The sequence below is a fragment of the Perissodus microlepis genome, chromosome 20 (genome assembly GCF_051167445.1).
Source record: "Perissodus microlepis isolate ML-2025 ecotype Zambia chromosome 20, ASM5116744v1, whole genome shotgun sequence".
Lineage (NCBI taxonomy): Eukaryota > Metazoa > Chordata > Actinopteri > Cichliformes > Cichlidae > Perissodus > Perissodus microlepis.
In genome coordinates this window covers 26,190,161-26,208,596 of record NC_140480.1, presented here as the reverse complement: position 1 = coordinate 26,208,596, position 18,436 = coordinate 26,190,161, and the positions used below count along the sequence as shown (strand labels likewise).

At 37.0% G+C, this 18,436-nt stretch overlaps 3 protein-coding genes across 4 annotated transcripts; 1 reads left to right on the top strand and 2 right to left on the bottom strand.

Moving 5' to 3' along the window:
- The first annotated feature begins 54 nt into the window (after positions 1-54).
- On the top strand, positions 55-3,230 carry LOC146364673 (F-box only protein 6-like). The gene is made up of 3 exons (XM_084917724.1): positions 55-203; positions 672-804; positions 868-3,230. The coding sequence occupies exons 1-3, from the start codon at positions 55-57 to the stop codon at positions 1,015-1,017; spliced, it is 432 nt and encodes a 143-aa protein (XP_084773850.1). The 3' UTR covers positions 1,018-3,230.
- LOC146364672 (cell division control protein 42 homolog) lies at positions 3,230-8,076 on the bottom strand. Of its 2 annotated transcripts, none has more exons than XM_084916104.1 (6): positions 7,959-8,076; positions 7,275-7,424; positions 7,115-7,187; positions 6,905-7,014; positions 5,222-5,419; positions 3,230-4,367 (listed from the first exon to the last, which is right to left on the bottom strand). In XM_084916104.1, the coding sequence occupies exons 2-6, from the start codon at positions 7,377-7,379 to the stop codon at positions 4,278-4,280; spliced, it is 576 nt and encodes a 191-aa protein (XP_084772230.1). In that variant the 5' UTR covers positions 7,380-7,424; positions 7,959-8,076; the 3' UTR covers positions 3,230-4,277. The 2 variants fall into 2 exon arrangements, with proteins under 2 accessions (XP_084772230.1, XP_084772229.1); XM_084916103.1 differs by lacking the exon at positions 3,230-4,367 and adding an exon at positions 4,447-5,051 and having other exon boundaries at positions 7,959-8,075.
- A 113-nt stretch (positions 8,077-8,189) lies between these two features.
- On the bottom strand, positions 8,190-14,896 carry LOC146364671 (CMRF35-like molecule 3). The gene is made up of 4 exons (XM_084916105.1): positions 13,636-14,896; positions 13,173-13,541; positions 12,616-12,667; positions 8,190-12,471 (listed from the first exon to the last, which is right to left on the bottom strand). Exons 1-4 carry the CDS (start codon positions 13,670-13,672, stop codon positions 12,369-12,371), a joined length of 561 nt encoding a protein of 186 aa, XP_084772231.1. The 5' UTR covers positions 13,673-14,896; the 3' UTR covers positions 8,190-12,368.
- Between the last annotated feature and the right edge of the window lie 3,540 nt (positions 14,897-18,436).

Here is an 18,436-nt window from a genome sequence, read left to right as displayed (position 1 = left end):
TTTTTTATTTCCTGGTCTTGACACCATATAGAGACCAAGTGTCCTGCTTTATTAATGTTTGTGTGTACATTATGTAGCATGAAAACCATTTTTGTTTCCCACAGAATGTGCATAAAGTCACAGCTGATTGACTTGGAGAAGGAAGGTTACAGTCCATCTGTTATGGATCATGCCCAACCAGATATCAAAATATCTGATTGGTGAGAATAAACATGGGGTCTTTAACAGACTGCTTATTAATAACTAATCGTATTAAAGAAAAGTAGATGTAAGCAAAACGATTGACTGTGGAGACCATTTGAATACAGTCCGCGAGGAATGTTTCCAGTCCCTTGTTGAATTTATGCCATGAAAAATTGAAGCATTTCTGAGTGGCCAGTGAGTGTAACTGTTCATAAGTAAGGCCATGTTCCATATAAAATGGGAAATGTCATTGGATAAAAATGAAAAGCACATGAAAATAACACTAATGTAAAAAAAGAAAAAGTTTTTGTGTCATTAGAGGTTTTTGAGGTTTAAATATTAAACATATGGCTCACCAGGCACAGTTTATACTCATAAAGTTAAGTCTAAGATGAACTGATTATTGATACATGTTTGTGTATCAAATATGGTGTAGATTAAATAAAAGTATTCTTGATTTTTTTCATTGGATTGTGTTATTGATTTAGGATTCTTACACGTTTCGACTGTGGCGGCAGTTATGATATCCGGGTAGAGTTGCTAGATCAAAAGAAGCAGCTTATTGAGATCTTTTCACCTGAGACTATTTACCGTGGCGCGGGACGTGAAGAATGGAAACCGGTATGACAACAAAACGCTTGCATGAAAACCCAAGGACAACTTTTGTCTGACTGATTATTTGTTTTTCAGATTACCCATGTGTTTCATAAATATGGACCAGGAGTGAGATACATTCGATTTACACATGGAGGGAGGGATTTAAGGTGGTGGAAAGGACATTTCGGAATTTACATTACTGGCAGCTCTGAGTTATTTCCAACACTGGAGACATAGACTACATATGTAGTCGGTGGGATTCATTTAACATGTGCTTACTAACTTTCTCTGAAATTATACTAATCATGTTTAACTTATTTAACCTGCTTTTAATTTAGATGTTTTTGCATCTTAAACCAACAAAATGGATAAAACAGTTTTTTGACTGTTTTATATTGACAGTTAGCATCATATTTTGACAGTTTGCCTACAATTGCGCATTATCTTCTTACATCTTACTTATCATCCATTCATGTTTCTGGAGCTATGATTAATATATGTGCACAAGGTTTGGAATAGAAAGTTTTGTATATGTGTGTGTATATCATCCTGAGACGTTATGGTGCAATGAGAAGCATGACTTAATGTAGATCTGAAAAGCTATTACCTGTATACCCTGGTTTGAGAAAGTGTATGCCCCTTCCTGATTGAGCATGAACCACCTTTTTAAGGTTATGCCACAATCGGATTGAAATCAATACTTTAACTAGGCCCCTCCAAAGTGTTCATTTTGTTGTTGTTGTTGTTGTTGTTGTTTTAAGCCATTCTGAGGTGAACTTGCTGGTGTATTTTGGATCGTTGTCCTGCTGCAGAACCCAAGTGTGCTTTAGGTTGAGGTCATGAATGGATGGCAGGAGATTCTGTTTCAGGATGTTTTGGGAAATAGATGTTTTGGTAAATTCATGGTTCCATTTACCACACCAAGCCTTCCAGGTCCTGAGGCAGCTAAACAGCCCCAGACCATTAAACTACCACCACTGTATTTTCTTGTTGTTTTTCCGTTGTGATTTCTTGTTGTTTCTTTATGGAAATGCTGTATTACCTTTATGCCAGATGTAATGGGACACCTGAAATTTTCAGGCATTTATGAAAACATCTACTAATTCAGACACAAGCACCTGAGTTTTACTGAACCAGGAGCCAGTTACTTTCACTGAGTGATTGGTTTGCTTTAGACTGTCTACACAGTTATTGGGGACAAAACCTGTCCTTTTGGCTTTATGAGGTTTCTGTCAAATAATGTGCAAATATGATTTCTATATGATTTATGTTTGTATTCCGTTACAGATATGAGATGACTGAGTATCCAGTGATTTAACCCTTTCACGTATAGTGGTCACTGCAGCTATTCAAAGGCTGTTTTCTTGTATTCGTGTCAGTGTTGTTTGTATACTTGCACATAAACCACTACATCGGACACTGATGTGTCACTCCATACCCTGCCACCCACTGGCTGTTTAATGTTGCTATACCTGTATGACATGTTTCGTTGTATTTATTGTTATTTCACCCTGTCATGCATGAATTATGACCTCAATCAGGATTTTTTTTCATAAGTATTTTATTCATCTTTTCATGCCTAAAGATGAATAAAAATACTTATGAAAAAATGATGATGATGATGATTGAGGTTGTCATAATTCATGTATGAAAGGGTTCATGTGTACCTTGACTTGCTTGTCTGGCAGTGTGACTTTGTTTACATTATTGCTACAGCCCTAAACCAAACCTGTGCATTTGCCTTAAAGATACCTGCCTTTTGTACTTTCTGTGAGAACTGGAAATGATAATGTGAGCTTAAATGTTAACACATTAAACCATATACTGTATTCATGAAAGTGTATTGCTGTGCTTTACAGTTACTTTGTACCATGTCTTTTATTCCCCCACCAGTGCACATGTATAAATCTAAACAGGCTTGTAGAAAACATTTGAAACATTCTTCATGTAATGTAGCCACAGTGACTACAAACTCCACAATGGGGGATCTCTAACATCACCATATTTTTGTGCTGAGGTTGGTTAAATACCAAAGAGCTATTACAATTCCTGAAAAAAAATACAGCTTTGCTCTCAGGCTTTTTGAACGTTGTGTCTGACCTTTCCTTCATATACTTTAAAACTTGGGTGAGAACATATTTGTAGTTGCATGAAGGCGTCAGTGAGTGATCTCATTATTTGAGGCAATAATGCCTCAATAATGAGATTATCCTGGGTTTATCTGAATTCTATTGTAATACTTTAGAAGTGTTATTTGGCTCACGAACAATAGAACTATGTTTGCATTGACCTGTTGTGCCTTATTGATAATAAAAATTTGTATCAAAAAATGACTGAATAATCTGTTTTGATGTCTTTGGTAGTTCAAACGTATGTATGTGTAACTATAGGCAGGTTCTCAAGTTTGAACCATCTAATAACATGACAAAATGAAATATTGAAAGTAGGATTTAATAATCATAATACTGCTTTATTGTGAACCTTTATTACAAACAAAAATACAGTCCCAACTTTGTGAAATTGAATAAAAAATAAGAGAGAAATATATTCTGGTTAATGTGATTTCAGCTAAGGTTCTTTCAGTCTTTCATTAGTGACATACACATTTTCAGTCAATAAGTTACGAGTTACTTTCACTATATTTACAAATTAAATTCAAGCCCACAATCTAGGAATGGATAGTCAAAGGCAATAATTATCAGTTAAGTAATTTAATAACTTCCACGGGATCTCAACCTGTTAATGGTGCTGCAGTTTACAATATAGGTCACTGGCCAAGCATTAGGAGTAGTTACACTTCCACAAAGTTTAACTTTACCATCTGTTGATGATCACTGAGGACATACATTGTCTCCTTGATGCTTGTCAGAAAAAGCAAATGACTGGGCTATAGTTGTACTCAAACTCATAGTAACAGTGAAATAGATTTTCCATTTTTATCAGACCGAAGATAAAAAACATACCCAGAAGTTCCATATTTCTTTAGGTTTCTTACATTTACCTTAAGACTATGTTGAGAAGATTAAGTGGAGCTTTCCCTAAACAAGCATTTTATGACAGCAGGATTTACAGTATGTTGCAACTACAGACACCTAAGTAGTAAATCAATGCAAATTTATAACTTTAAGGGATTTTATTAAAGCTCTATTTTATAGGACTCTTGAAACAGGAGCTCTATAAAATATCTTTGCATAATCACTTCTTTTGCAAGAAAACCTCTGCAAAGATGACGTGGCCAAACCAAAACATTACTTCCAAGTGTTCCTTAGAATTTTCTTAAGTGTCAGCGTTCAGTGTTCACATTGTGTACAAAATTTCAATGGCATCAAATTATGACAAAGTGTATCAGTCTTACACAAAATATGTTTTAAGGTTAAGTATGTGAGAAGGCTAATATTTAAAAATATCTCAACTTATAGTGGAATGTGCTTGTGCAGAAAACCTCTTCAGTACTGTTAACCTAGATTTGGAAACTGGTGTGAAGACTGCTGCGAAACTTAGAGGAGAACACATTTACGTCTTTTCTTAGGTTCAGGTGGCTCCAGGGCAGCCAGTATTGCCTCATCAAACACATTCTTTAATCCTTTCTGTGGAAACAAAACATTAATATTCAAAACAGAGCCATTTTCTGGAAATATGCCAGCGCAAAAGAAAGCTGAGTAAAAATGGAGCATGGCAATCAAAATTTTCATTTATTGAAATAACATTATACAAGTCTCTCCTCGTGATCAAGTTGTCTTAAAGACAAAAGCCTGTGAAAATTTTGATGCTGCAGTAGAAAAAAAAGAAAGAAGAGATATTACTGTCAAAGACAGTAGCACTGATGCTTAAATAGGGTACAACGGATGAGCTCAATGCTGATGTAAGGGAATGTTTGCTTAAAAAAACACAAAAAACAAAAAAACCCCAACAAAAACAACCCACCACCCCTCAAAGACATGTCAGGTTACACAGACTTGTCCGCAAGGTGAAGAACTAAAGATTGGCACCATCGTCATTAGGCAGCATGGACAATTATTGAGATTAGTTGAAAAGAAAGCACACATGAAACAAAGGAAAAAAGTTAATGGGTACAGAGGTTTAAAGTTTGAAAGAGCATGGGGGTTATTTTAGTAACAGACATTTGTTTACAATGAATGAGCAGCATACGATCGAGAGGCAAAGCAAGATTCAAGAAGACATCAGAACAAGCAGCATTTTCTCTTTCTCTGAGTTTCGGGGGGCTCTAAAGCAGCTAGGATAGCCTCATCAAATACGTTCTTCAATCCCCGCTGCAGCAAGAGGAAAAGGAGGAAGAAAGACAGGTACACAGTGTTAGATGGGAGTTTTTAGGTAAGTGGTGTTAGCAAAACATAAGCACTACTACCCATGTTAAGAGATTGCATTCAGAAACATGCTTGTTACAGCAGTTTTTAGTGTATTGTGTAATGAGAGATCTTACCTGTGTTAGAGCAGAGCACTCAACATATTTGACTGCCTTAAGGTCACGAGCCAGCTTTTCTGCTGTCTCAGGAGTGATTGGCTTTTGTTTGTTCTTGGCTAACTTCTCCACTGTAGACGGGTCATCACGCAAGTCAATCTGAGTGCCTACCAACAGGAAAGGGGTCTTGGGACAGTGGTGAGTTATCTCAGGAACCCACTGGTGGGGAAAAAACAAAACAAACTCATCAAAAACAGGGATCTACAGATTATTTTACATGACTGCCAGAAAATGCACTGCATTTTCATAAACTTTTCTATTATTGGAGGACCACAGAGAAAAAGAAACCCACAAACTAACCAGATATTTCTACAATTCCTAAAATTCTAAAATTAAAATAGGCACTTTCAATTTCTCCATTATTTTTACAAGGGGTCGTCACATTTTAATATGGTCCAAAATTGACTTAGCATAGATTTTACACCTGCTGTTAAAGTCCCATTTATCCAGGCTTAGAACCAGCGGTAAGAGTACAGACGTTTTAGACCCCCTAAGGCTGGGTTTTGTGTCTTCAGAAGAGAATGTGTTAACCAAACCATATTATCTTAATTTTCACATAACATGTATGGCTGAATTACATACTACAATAGATTGTAAAAGATAAAAAATAAAATAAAATACAGTCTTGAAATCACAGCACAACATTGTAACCTAGTTCACTGACAGAAAAAAAACAAAAGAGAACATGTGAAACACAGAGAAAAAAAACAAACAAAACATGCATACATTAGGTATATATTTGCATATTTCACATTTCATTAAAATTAGTGCGTGTGAGTGAGCTGCATGTGTATGAACGTGTTGTGAGGTTATGTGGAAATGTGAGGCTCTATTCAGTCCAAATTGATATTATTTACAGGATAGAGCGATAGGGGGGAAAAAAGTCACAATAATAAAACTAGAACCATCACTACTATTGCTAAACTATGCTCGTTATAACCTTGGACACCACGGATGGCTCAGGATGATCCTCATTAGAAGTAGCCATGGTGGCTCAGAAAGGGTCAATAATGGCCAGGGTCAAGCAGTGTTTCTGCTCTGTGTGCAATAAATTTTTCTTTTATCTCTAAAGTTATTGCATATTGTTTACAATTCTACTTATCTAGACCAGTTAAAGTTGTTTTGGGCGGCCCTCACATCCTATAGTGGGAGGCCACTACATGAGGGTTAGCGGTATTGGTCTAGTGGGTTGTTGGTGAATCCATATCAGTGACTTGGCATTTCTCCCCACAAAACCTGTTCCAAAGTGATCAAAGTATAAATTATCCAGCAACTGAGAAAAGAACGAAAGAGAGAAAGAAAGAAATGGGAGGGAGCAGCAAGAGTTGTCTGGTTCTCGAAACAAACAAACAAAAAAACCAAAACAAACTCCCCCCAACCTCTTTTATTAGGACCATTATCTGTGGTAACCTGATCTGCTTTTAGAGTGAGGCAACACAGACAATAACAACCTTTTTTCCTTCACTTTTTAAAGTAACTTAACTCAATAAAAGAACTCATAAATCCAAATTGTATTTAGAACCGTTGTCTTTGTCTTCATTATCACTATTTCATGTTCTTTACTATTTTGACCATTTTGGAATTTCTCAGGTTACGGGGTTTCAATAACAAAAAAAATTCTGTATTTAGAATAAAATCATATACCTTTTCTTTAACATTCTCAAACGAGGAAGGTGAAACAACTGAGAAACACACTAAGAAGACATCAGTCTGCGGGTAGCTTAGAGGTCGTAACCGGTCATAATCCTCCTGACCTAAGGAGAGACCACACACATACACATAAATAATTTACCAAGAGACAGACTAAATAAAACTAACACATTTAACTAAAAGTGGAACTAAAATGAATTGTACCTGCAGTGTCAAATAAGCCAAGAGTGTATGGTTCACCCCCAATCATTACAGTTACTGCATAGTTGTCAAACACCTGCGATAGAATAAGTTACATGTCAGAATATTTTGAACCACGATGCACATTGAAGTGAAAACATTTTTTTTGTTGTTGAAAACTTACTGTTGGTACATATTCTGAGGGGAATTTATTGGTGGTGTATGAAATCAACAGACAGGTTTTTCCCACTGCTCCATCACCCACCACCACACACTTGATAGTCTGCATCTCTGTGCTTTCTGAGGCTGCTGGCAATCACGTTTATCACGTTACCTGCAAGGAGGAGGTGACAACTGACGAAGGTTAGGCCAATATTCAATATTTTAGACACCTAGAGACAATGTTAAGCTATTAAAATGTTCTGTCGTATCCACTGCGAATAACTTCTTAATGAGACGATGGAACCCAAGTGGAACAGCGGAGTTTTCTAGAATTAAACAGCTAAGAGTCACACCCAGCTATCAACAACATTGTCTGAAGGCTAACGTTAGCTAATGACTTGCTTACTCATTTAATTACCTTCCCACGTTTAGTGTATGTAAACATTTTTTTAGATTAGTCACAAAATGTGGCGATAACTACTTAAATAATTACTGGCAACTGAATCGTGTTTGCGCATCATTTAGCAAACTCTGCTAACGCAATGCTAACTTGTTAGCTAGTTTAGCAGCCAGTCGGATAACGTAAGGGTGTAAACAAACGCTCCATTAGTTTCTATGAGGTCAGTATAGAAAAGCGTAGTTCACAAACAAAATCAGACGACTGCACAACTTCCCAATATGCCAGTTACATGTTTTAGCTACGTACCCGTGTTCCTCTTGTTTCACTGCTAGCTAACGTAAGCAGTCTGTTTCGCCGGGCGTTGGCACCAGCGAGCAAAAACTTGGTACAGCCAGTATGCGAGTAGCGACTTCCACTACGACTTTCAAGCGAGACGGAATAATACCGGACAACAGTTTCAAAGTAAAATATTTACATGTTGCTACAAAACCCATTCATTGTAAAAGCTAGTTCTCTAAACCTGAAAGTAAAATTTTTATTCTAAGGCGTTTTCTTTGTATATAGGTTTAATATGATGCACGAACTCTTTTGTATGACGCTTCAAACGTTCCTTTCTGTGCTTTTAGACTGAAAGGTGACTTCCTCTCACGTTGTTGTAAGATACGTAGTATCTTGAGACGAGAATAAGCGCGAGGTTCATGCTGCAGAAGTTATGATGTCATCTTCTTAAATTCCTCTCACCTTGTATCCCCTCCTGGAGGTAAACACGACACAGTATCCGAATGACTTCATAAGATTTACATGCAATTGTGATATGCGTATGAATAAGAAGATTATTATATTTATTTAGCATCGATTTTCTAGGAAAATTGGAAATCAGAGCAGTGATTTATTGAAATGTCTTGAAACATACATGAAAATACAGAAATAATGGCAAAACAGAGGTTTTGTAACACCAGTGAGCTTGAAAGTCAATATTTGATATATCCACCTTTATTATTCAACACAGCATCAACTCTTTAAGGCAAGCATTCTTACGGTTTCTTTAACCAGCCTTCATGAATAGTTTTCTAGGCTTGTTGAAGGACATATAAAGCTCTTCTTTGGATTCTTTGGATATTGGCTGCCTTTTGTTGGCTGTTGCCAATCAGATGCTTTGGTGCCCAGTTCTTGTGCAGTTCATTAGACCTGAGCCTTTTTTCGAGTTTCCCTTCCACAAGAATGACTCCTTGACACAAACCCTTCCACTGTGAACATTTCTGATGAGGCTGAAAGTCCAGATGCATTACTCAGGTCCTGTACCAAGTCTTTGCAATGTTTTTTTCTTCTTTTTTTTCATTTTGTAAGAAAAATAATCTCAGATACTGTTCATCTGCTGTTGTTTTTTGTTTGTTTTTAAGACACAGTTAACAAATTTGCCAAGTTACAATTTTATGCCTTTTAAAATGAATCATCTTAAAGCAAAGATATTTGAATAAATTACTTACTTACCAGGCTACTGGTAACTAAGTAATTTATTTTAGTTACTAGTAACTAAGTATCTAGCAATGCAACCTAAAATTGGTTCTTTGCTATGTTGTCTGTTATGTGCAGAGGTGGGAAAAATACAGATACTAGTGTTAACAGTACTCCAGTATGAGTTGAACTGCTGATTCTGTCACTTAAAAGATGTTACCGCCTTTATGCTCGCCTGTCTTATGCTGAAGTACTGCAGCTGCAGTTTATGGGATGTTGTGCCAAAAATAAATGAATAAAAACACCATCCCCCTTCAACCCCGGATTATGGCACACACAGATTTTTGTATCTTTCATCTCTTTTTATGCCGCATCTCCTGGTGACTAACATGCAAACATAATTGCCTTTCACATGTTACTGTTCAGGCTCAAATCAGTTTGAAGTTTGAAGGCTTGCAGTGTTGTAAAATAATAACTCTTCTCAAATGCGTTAAACCAAAAGTAATGAGTCTGTTTTGAAAATGTTAAGAGTATAAAGTACAGATATTTGTTTAAAATGTAGGGAGTAAAAGTAAAAAGTTGTTAGTAAAATCAGTACTCAAGTAATGTACAGATACTTGAAAATTCTACTTAAGTACAATAACAAAGTATTTGTACTTTGTTGCTTCACACCTCTGGTTATGTGTAGACCCAACACTGGTTCAGCCCTTGAGTTCAAAGCCTTTTTTATTCTTGAATGAGCCATATGTCAGTGTTTAAGTGGCTTATCAAACAAAAAAAGATTCCTCTGAAAATAAGTGAAAAAACAGCTAATTTCTGAATTGGAACTTTGAAAGACTCTTGGAAAGCCTGACTTTTGCTATTGGTTAAGACTTTAAGCAATAGCATGGAATAAAAAAAGAAGGAGAAAATGGGTCCTTGGAAACTGAATAAAATGAAACAAGGGGTGGCTGAAAACTTGTGTACAGTACTGTAGATGTGTTGTATTAAACCAGTAATTCTCAATCTATGGTATGCGTACCACTGGTGGTACGTGGGCTCCCTCTAGTGGTACGCAAGAAGTCTCTCCCAAAATTGTAAGATTAAATTATATACCATGTTTTGATTGAGGGATTTCTGAAAAATTAAAATGTACAGTTCTGCTATCACTTCCGACATAAATTAAGACAGAAAACGAAACAGTTTTTTACGGTTACTGAAGTTGGGTTAGCTGTTATATAATGATGTGCTACGTGGTGGCTCACTACATAGCTGTGGTTAGCATAATATAAACAGAGTGAAGCTGGAGGATGAATGCTAACTTTTTTCCACTTGATAAAGTTAACGCAATGGTTCCCGATGGTTAGGGACAAATGTAATCACATGGCAGGATGCTGTAAACGGACCAAACTTCAGTCAGTACAATATGAGGTTAGTCATTAATATATTGCTGCATGGGCTGGGCAGTAGTTAGTTAGTTACATCGTAAGGTTTTAAAAACTGAGCTTTAATTGAATAGTGGTGATAAAAACTGAGAGAGGCTGACAGTGATCACTAACTTTTTAGGGGCTTGTTCAGAATAAATGGAACAAGATACAAAGCATTAAAACATGTTAAAAACAGGAAGCCGGGTTTGTCACGTCATCACTTAAAGACCGGATATCCCACCTGCTGTGAATGTTTTAATGCAGTACAGTTGTTATTATTATCACTTGTCATATCCTGTTTATGACAATTAAAATAAATAACATTCATATAAGAAATAAAATTGTCTCATGTAAACTGTATATGGTGTTAAATAGGCCTATACTACTGTACTATAATGTGGGTCATAAGGGTGGTACTTTAAGAGCCATATATTTTATAAGGTGGTACTCATTGTGAAAGTTTGAGAACCACTGCATTAAACAATGTATTTCTTGTCTCGAAACTGTACTCACATTCCCACATGCGCACTGAAATAGCTATTGGGTCTGGGTTATACCTCCTAGAAGACTAAAATGAAATGTTTCACCTAAACCTTATAGTCCGTTTTTACATATGAAGGGAATGGTGTTTTTTCTTCTCTCATGACAGAAATTATTTTACACAAACAGCTGGAGGAGCACAGGTGTGAATAATGATATTAGTCAGACAGCTTTAGTGCTATGGTGCTGATATTTTGAATACTGACTTACTTTTACATTGACATAGCTACTGGAACGTGTGACAAATACCTGATATCTGCAGTTAAAAAGGATTCAGAGATGTTGTTGTCCACCCCCACCTGCACGAGGGACACAATATCAAAGGCAACACATATTGCAGCACAGCGAGAGAATAAATGATTCAATGCCTCTGAGATAAACTGAACATTATATTTTTCTATAAAATAAGATTAAATGCAGGGTTATTGAATTAGATTGTATAGGGGTGTAATGGCAATGAACAACAGTCATAGATGTTCAACGTCTTACAGCCATTACTACCAGGGTAATCAAATCTGCTTGACAATGATCACTAATCATCACTGCTTCTCTTTGTGTGCATAATATGGAAAAATTTTGAGGAATTTCGGTGTAATCCGCTTTTGATTATCACTTTAACAAGTTTACATAAATTAACTTGGATAGTAACTCTACATTTCAGCTCCAGGTAACCTGTTAGACTATTATGTATTACTGAGGGCAAGAAGCAAAAGTCAAGCAAGCATGAAACTATATTAGTGCAATCCTCAAATAACTTTAGAGAGATCCTAATGATCCAACCTACTTATTGTGAGTGTTTTGACTTTTAGAAGGAGCTCCTCACAATAGTTCACCCTGTGTTTGAATATGAAGAAAATTTTATTCCACATGGTTTTCAGATCTCTGGAGTGCAATATTGACAGAAATCTTAGATATCAGAGATTCATCGCAAAGAGAATAACAATCATCGTGTCCACCCATATGAGATCTGCAAATAAATTAAGTGAAAGCCAAGGGCCCTCTAGGATTTGGGGCTGTTAATTTTAAGCTGATAGGATATTCAATAGTTGAGCCTAAAGTTATCTTAGGCACTGACATTAAAATGAATGACATTTAAATCATTTAAATACTTAGAAAAAACAAAAGAGTCTGAAAGCCTCTTTTTCATTTGGTTTATTTTCAGCTCAGGTCACACATTGAATGAACATCCACTGGAAGAATAGTTTTAGTAGGATTTTGTTAATACCAATTTACCCATGTTTGTTTTTGAAAATGATGACAGTGTAAGACTTAATCTATTAATGTATAAGTTCTGAGGGTAAAATGGTTGTCATAGTCATATTTTCCTTGCAGTCTTTATTCTCCATACAGCGATATGTGTTGATGCCAAACAACACAGCGTCAAAATAAAGAGAATCCAACGTAGAGTCACCCACGAACTAGATTTAAAATAAATAAATTATACGTACTACTATCTGTTACTATTTTTGTACTGGACAGATGATTATTCTAATGTTTACTACTACATATAAAGAGTTGATGGTGATATAGTAAACAGTTTAATAGCCTTAGACTCTTCTCACCTTTTTTCATCTTGAATTGGAGTAATTTGTGTGCTGGTGGTTGGGGTTGTCACTGTGGATAAGAAGACTTTGCATTAAAAGTCAGTAAATGATATTCATGATATTAATACTGACTTTCCCCTTATAATTGCATTAGAAAGCAGTTCAGAGCGTTATCAGGTGTTTTCAACAAATGTTGAGAACAAGAAACAATCTGATATCTAATAATAACATAATATCTTATAAGCTAATGGAAATAATGAGAAATAACAATTAAATTTGAAAGTGGAAAAATTCAAATATTAGAAATGACCATTTTTACAATATAGCTTTTGTTAAAGTTTAATCATCTTTTATATACAAGTTTCTGGCATTTTCTCCTCCATACTACCTACTACATGACAAGCAGTGTAATTTAGGTGTTCTCAGACTCATATGCTTATAGTTAGAAGCACTTATAAAAAAAATCAAACGTACAACTTGTGGTTGGGTTATATTTAAGGGTAGTTATATTTGTATTAAACTACTGAATCAGCAATAGCACATCTGATGATAAAGTGTCTGAAGCTGAAGTTTACCTGCTTGGGAGACGAGGAGGCTGACACCAGTAAAGATATTTCTTCCAGGAGTCGCGATGACACACCAGTACTTATCTTCGTCACTTTGTCTGATAGATGTCATAGTCACACTGAACACTCCGGCTTCCTTATTATCAGCAATGAAGGTTCTGTTGGTAGAACGGTTCTTTGGTGTCTTTACCACTATCTTGCAAAACTCATATATCTTTCCTTTGCACCAGTACTTTGTGTTTTCTTTGTACTGAAGGTCATACTGACAAGGCACCTTTACAGACCCTCTGTTTGTTGCTTTTACCACCTCTGGAGCTGAAAGCAGAAGTGATTCCGCTGCATGCTGTATTATCCACAACAACAAACAGAAAGCTGGACCTGCAAAATCCCAAACCATTTAACATCACATGTTAATCAGATAAGTTTGCAATTGAAGAAAAAAATGGCAAGGCAAGTACTTTTGATAGATTACCATTAAATAGGCAGACAAATGTTCCAGAGGTCCTCATGGTCGTTATGAAAAGTTAAAGGGTGAGAAAACACCAGCTAGGCAACTTCTCCTTTGGTCTTGCGCAGTAATGTCATACTGTGTCATACTCTCCCATTGCTCAAAATACCACAGCCAAATGACAGGAAATTCTTGACATCACGATAAACAAGGACACAGGACTAGGCAACAACAGGCAACAACGCAAAAGAAAGAATGTTTGAATGAAGGGCAAGTTTTCATCTGTATTAGTCCCTTAAATGGAAGTGTCACTGAAGAAAAAGTCAAAGTTGATTAAAGTAATCACCTTCATCTTATAATACATTTTTTATCCTGCTGGAAGATGCTTTTTAGTGTGCTCATACCCAATATGTATGAGAGTTTTAGCAATGTGAGTGTCTAAGTTGTAGAATAAAACTGAGGTACAGGGGGGCAGGAGGGGACAAAGGAGGAATGCCTCCCCTGACCCTCAGTGATGCACCTGTACCTAAAGGCCTTGCATGTGTGATGGTGGGATGGTGTGGGAGGAGGGATTCAATTGAGGATGGGGAGGAAAGGTTGTTAATCCCATACTGTATAATTAATCTGTCAAATGGAATAAAGTCTGTTCCTTCAAATATGTGTTTCAAGTATTTAATTCCTTTACAACTCCAATCTGGGAAGTTAATCATATTATTGTTCTGTTGTATGTCAGGGTTCTTCCAAATGGGTGTAGGTTTGGATGTGATTAATGAAGACCCAGTCATTTTTAGAAACGCCCACCATACTGTCAGAGAGGAGCTGATATTGATACTTTTAAAGCATATATGTCGTTTGATGTTTGAACTAATGAATTGTAGGTCAGAAATCTCTATAATATTGCATAGTGCCTGTTCTACGTCTAGCTAGGGCTCATCTGACAGGGCATGTTTTAACCATCCTGAGATGACTTGTTGCCTGTTGGCTAAGAAGTACTGTTTAAGTTAGGCAGATCCAGTCCTCCTTTATCCTTGGTCCTTGTAGAGTTTTTAAGCTGATGCGTTGGGGTTTATCTTTCCAAAGGAATTTAAAAATAGAAGATTCCAGAGATATAAATCAGTCTGGTGGCGGCTTACTCGGGATCATTGAGAATGAATAAGTGATTCTTGGCAAGACCATCATTTTCATTGAAGCAACCCTTCCCATGAGTGATATGGGTACCGATTTCCATCTAGCCAGATCATTTTATGCCCTTAATCATTATTTCCTCCTGATTTGCTGCTCCTAGTGGTTCGAAAACTGCAAACAGTGAAGGGGAGCGTGGGCGTCCCTGCCTTGTGCCTCTCTGGTGACAGAAGCTGGAGGATGTTTGGTCATTTGTCCTGACACATGCTGTTGGAGAATTATATAATACTTTGAACTAGTTTATAAAAGACTTTCCAAAACCAAATTTTTGAAAGCTGTAAATAAAAATTTCCAGTGTTTTTACTACGTGAATGGTCTATCAAATTAAGTAAGTTAGGTCTTTGTACTAAGAATGGTGTGTGTGTGTGTGTTTGTGTGTTTTTTTTAATTAATAATTTCATTGAATTCTAGTTTTGTTTGTCATATTTTCTTCAATATTTCCTGTTCCTGGAAGGACACATAGGCTTCTTCTAAAGATTTGATGATTTCGTATAATTTCTGAATATGTTTGTTTTCTCTTTTTATGTGATGAGAATTAAATAATTTTACCTCTCATCACAGCTTTCCCTGCTTCCCAGAGAACAGATGCTGATGTTCCAGGCAGGTCACTACAGTCTAAATCTAAAGCCCACTCTTTTTAAAAATATTTAATAAAATCTTCATCTTTAAGCAATGATGTATTAAATCTCCAGCTTTTACTTGGTGGAATGATCTTCTTATGTATTAGAATTAAAGATACAGGAGCATGATCACTGACAGCTATCGGGTGTATCTCAGTGTCTGAAGTGTCATTCAACAGTGAGCTGCTGACTTGGAAATAATCCAGACAAGAGTAGGAGTCATGGACATATGAGGAGAAAATATATTCCTTACGGCTGGGGTGAAGGGAACGCCATGTGTCGCAAAGTCCGGAATGCCTCATGTACTGTTTAACTATATTTGTGAACAGCCAGTTGTGCTGAGTTCCTGCTGTATTGAGCCTGTCCATTTCTTCATTTAGTCCAAAGTTGAGGTGGCCCCCAAGAACAAGTGAGCGATCTAGGTGTTCACTAAAAATGGCGTGGAAGAATGAGGCGTCATCAACATTTGGGCCGTATATACTTACAATACATAACTTTTTGTTAAGTATAGATAATTTAATTAGGAATCTTAGCTAGGTTAGGTAGGAATCTTAGGTAGATCGAGAAGGTAGATTAAGAATACACCTTCTCGATCTTCTTCATCTGGTTGCTCCCTTTAGGAGTGGCCACAGCAGATGATCTGCGGTTCGAGCCCTGTCTTGGACAGTCTCGGTCGTTGTGTCCTTGGGCAAGACACTTCACCCGTTGCCTACTGGTGGTGGTCAGAGGACCCGGTGGCGCCAGTGTCCGGCAGCCTCGCCTCTGTGCCCCAGGGTGGCTGTGGCTACAATGTAGCTTGCCTTCACCAGTGTGTGAATGTGTGTGTGACTGAACTTGTAAAGTGCTTTGGGGTCCTTAGGGACTATACAAATACAGGCCATTTACCATCTCACTCCGTCTCACCATCTCAATTTTCAGTTCAATTTAATTTTATGTCTAAAGTGCTAAATCACAACAAGAGTTGCCTTGAAGTGCTTTATATTAGCATTGTAGGGTAAAGACCCTACAATAATACAAACATAATACAATAATACGAATCCCCAGTAATTTCCTGTGTCACACCACCAACCCTCTGCATGTCCTCCTTCACTACATCCATGAATACAGTGTCATCTGCAAACATTATAGTCCACAAACTCCTCTCTAACCTCATCTGTTAATCTGGCAACCTCACAAACATGAATGGGCTTCCTGATGGTTTCCTAATGTAATCGCACCACCGCTTTAAACCCATCTGTCACTCTGACCACACAGCCTAACACTGTCCTCATATAGTTGTCTCAATATCCTAATGTCATGCAGTACCATAGTTCCTCTTATAGCACCCTTATTTCTAGAGACTTACACATTGATTCACTGCTTTACTCTATGCCTTTAAGGGCTCTCTATCTATCATGCACACACTCACACTTTTAGGATCAAACCAACAACCATCAGGTTGGTAGCTGGAAGGCTCTAACTACTGAGTCACAGCTGCTGTAGGACATGGCAAGTAAATAAGAAAACATGGCAACAGAATGTAACAGTGAGAAAAGCCTTCATTTTGCAATGTATGAGGAAGAGATTTTTGTTTGACAGTCAAGTAAAGAAAGATTTTGTCACTGCTATGTACTCTCCTGCCAGTAAGTAGTTGTATAGTCTTCGGTTGCTTTAGTTGTTTGTTTAGTATCCTTGTCCTGCTGAATGATGAACTGCTGTCCAATATGTTTTATGTGTTTGGCTGAATCTGAGCACACAGACTGCTCTCATATAATTCTGCATTCATCCTGTTGCTTCTGTCAGCAGTGAGATCATCAATAAATGCCAGTGGGGGCCAGCTACATTGGCAGCCATATGGCCAAACCCTAACAGAAACTCGACCGTGTTTGACAGATAACAGAGTACGCTTTGGGCCATGAGGTATTTTGTGTGGGTTTTTTTTACCCTCTCCATTGTCCTGATCATTTTCAATTCAATTCAATTTATTTTTATTTATACTGCAATGCACTGTATATTCTAAGGTAGACACTAAAATAGTACAACAGAGAAAAACCCAGCAATCATATGACCCCCTATGAGCAAGTGGGAAGGAAAAACTCCAGCAGAACCAGGCTCAGGGAAGGGCGGTCATCTGCTGTGACCGGTTGGGGTGAGGGGAGGAAGACAGGACAAAAGAAATGCTGTGGAAGACAGCCGGAGATTAATAATAACTAATGATTAAATGAAGAGAGCTGTATAACACATTATAACTGGAAAAGGTGGCTGAAGAAAATACTCAGTGCATCATGGGAATCTCCGAGCCTACACCTATTGCAGCGTAACTAAGGGAGGATTCAGAGTAATGTGATCCAGGCCGACCTATATGCTTTAGCAAAAAGGAAAGTTTTAAGGTTAATCATAGAAGTAGAGACGGTGTCTGTCTCCCGAATTCAAATTCGGAATCTGGTAAGCATTTTGGATCAAATGAAGGCTTTTCAGGGAGTTTTTAGGACATCCCGATAATAACAAATTACAGTAGTCCAGCCTTGAAGTAATAAATGCATGAACTAATTATTGGCGTCACTCCGAGACAGGATGTTACTCATTGTAGAGATATTGCACAAATGGAACAAAGAAGTCCTACATATGTCTTTAACATGTGCACTGAAGGAAATATCCTCTTCAAGATTCATCACACTGTTCTAAGATAAATATTTCTAAGATTTTTATGGCCAAGTACAATAACCTCAGTTTTATCAGAATTCCTTCACCATCAAAACGTATTTCAGTTGTCCAATATTTTGTGCTCCATGGTTTACCAGCTTATTTACCATTTTCCAATGTTTTGTGGGGGGTTTATGTGTGTTTTTTTGTTTTGTTTTGTTTTTTTAGAACACACTCAGCTGTTTCTTTTGGCCAAACAGCTCACCTTGATAACCCTGTGATAGATTAATGCTTTCCTCATTATTGTCTCCAGCATTTTTAAAATTTACTGAGCTTCTTTTATATGAAGTAACAGCTTAGTAACCAAATGTTCTTCTACTTGTACTTGTTTCAGAAAGAAA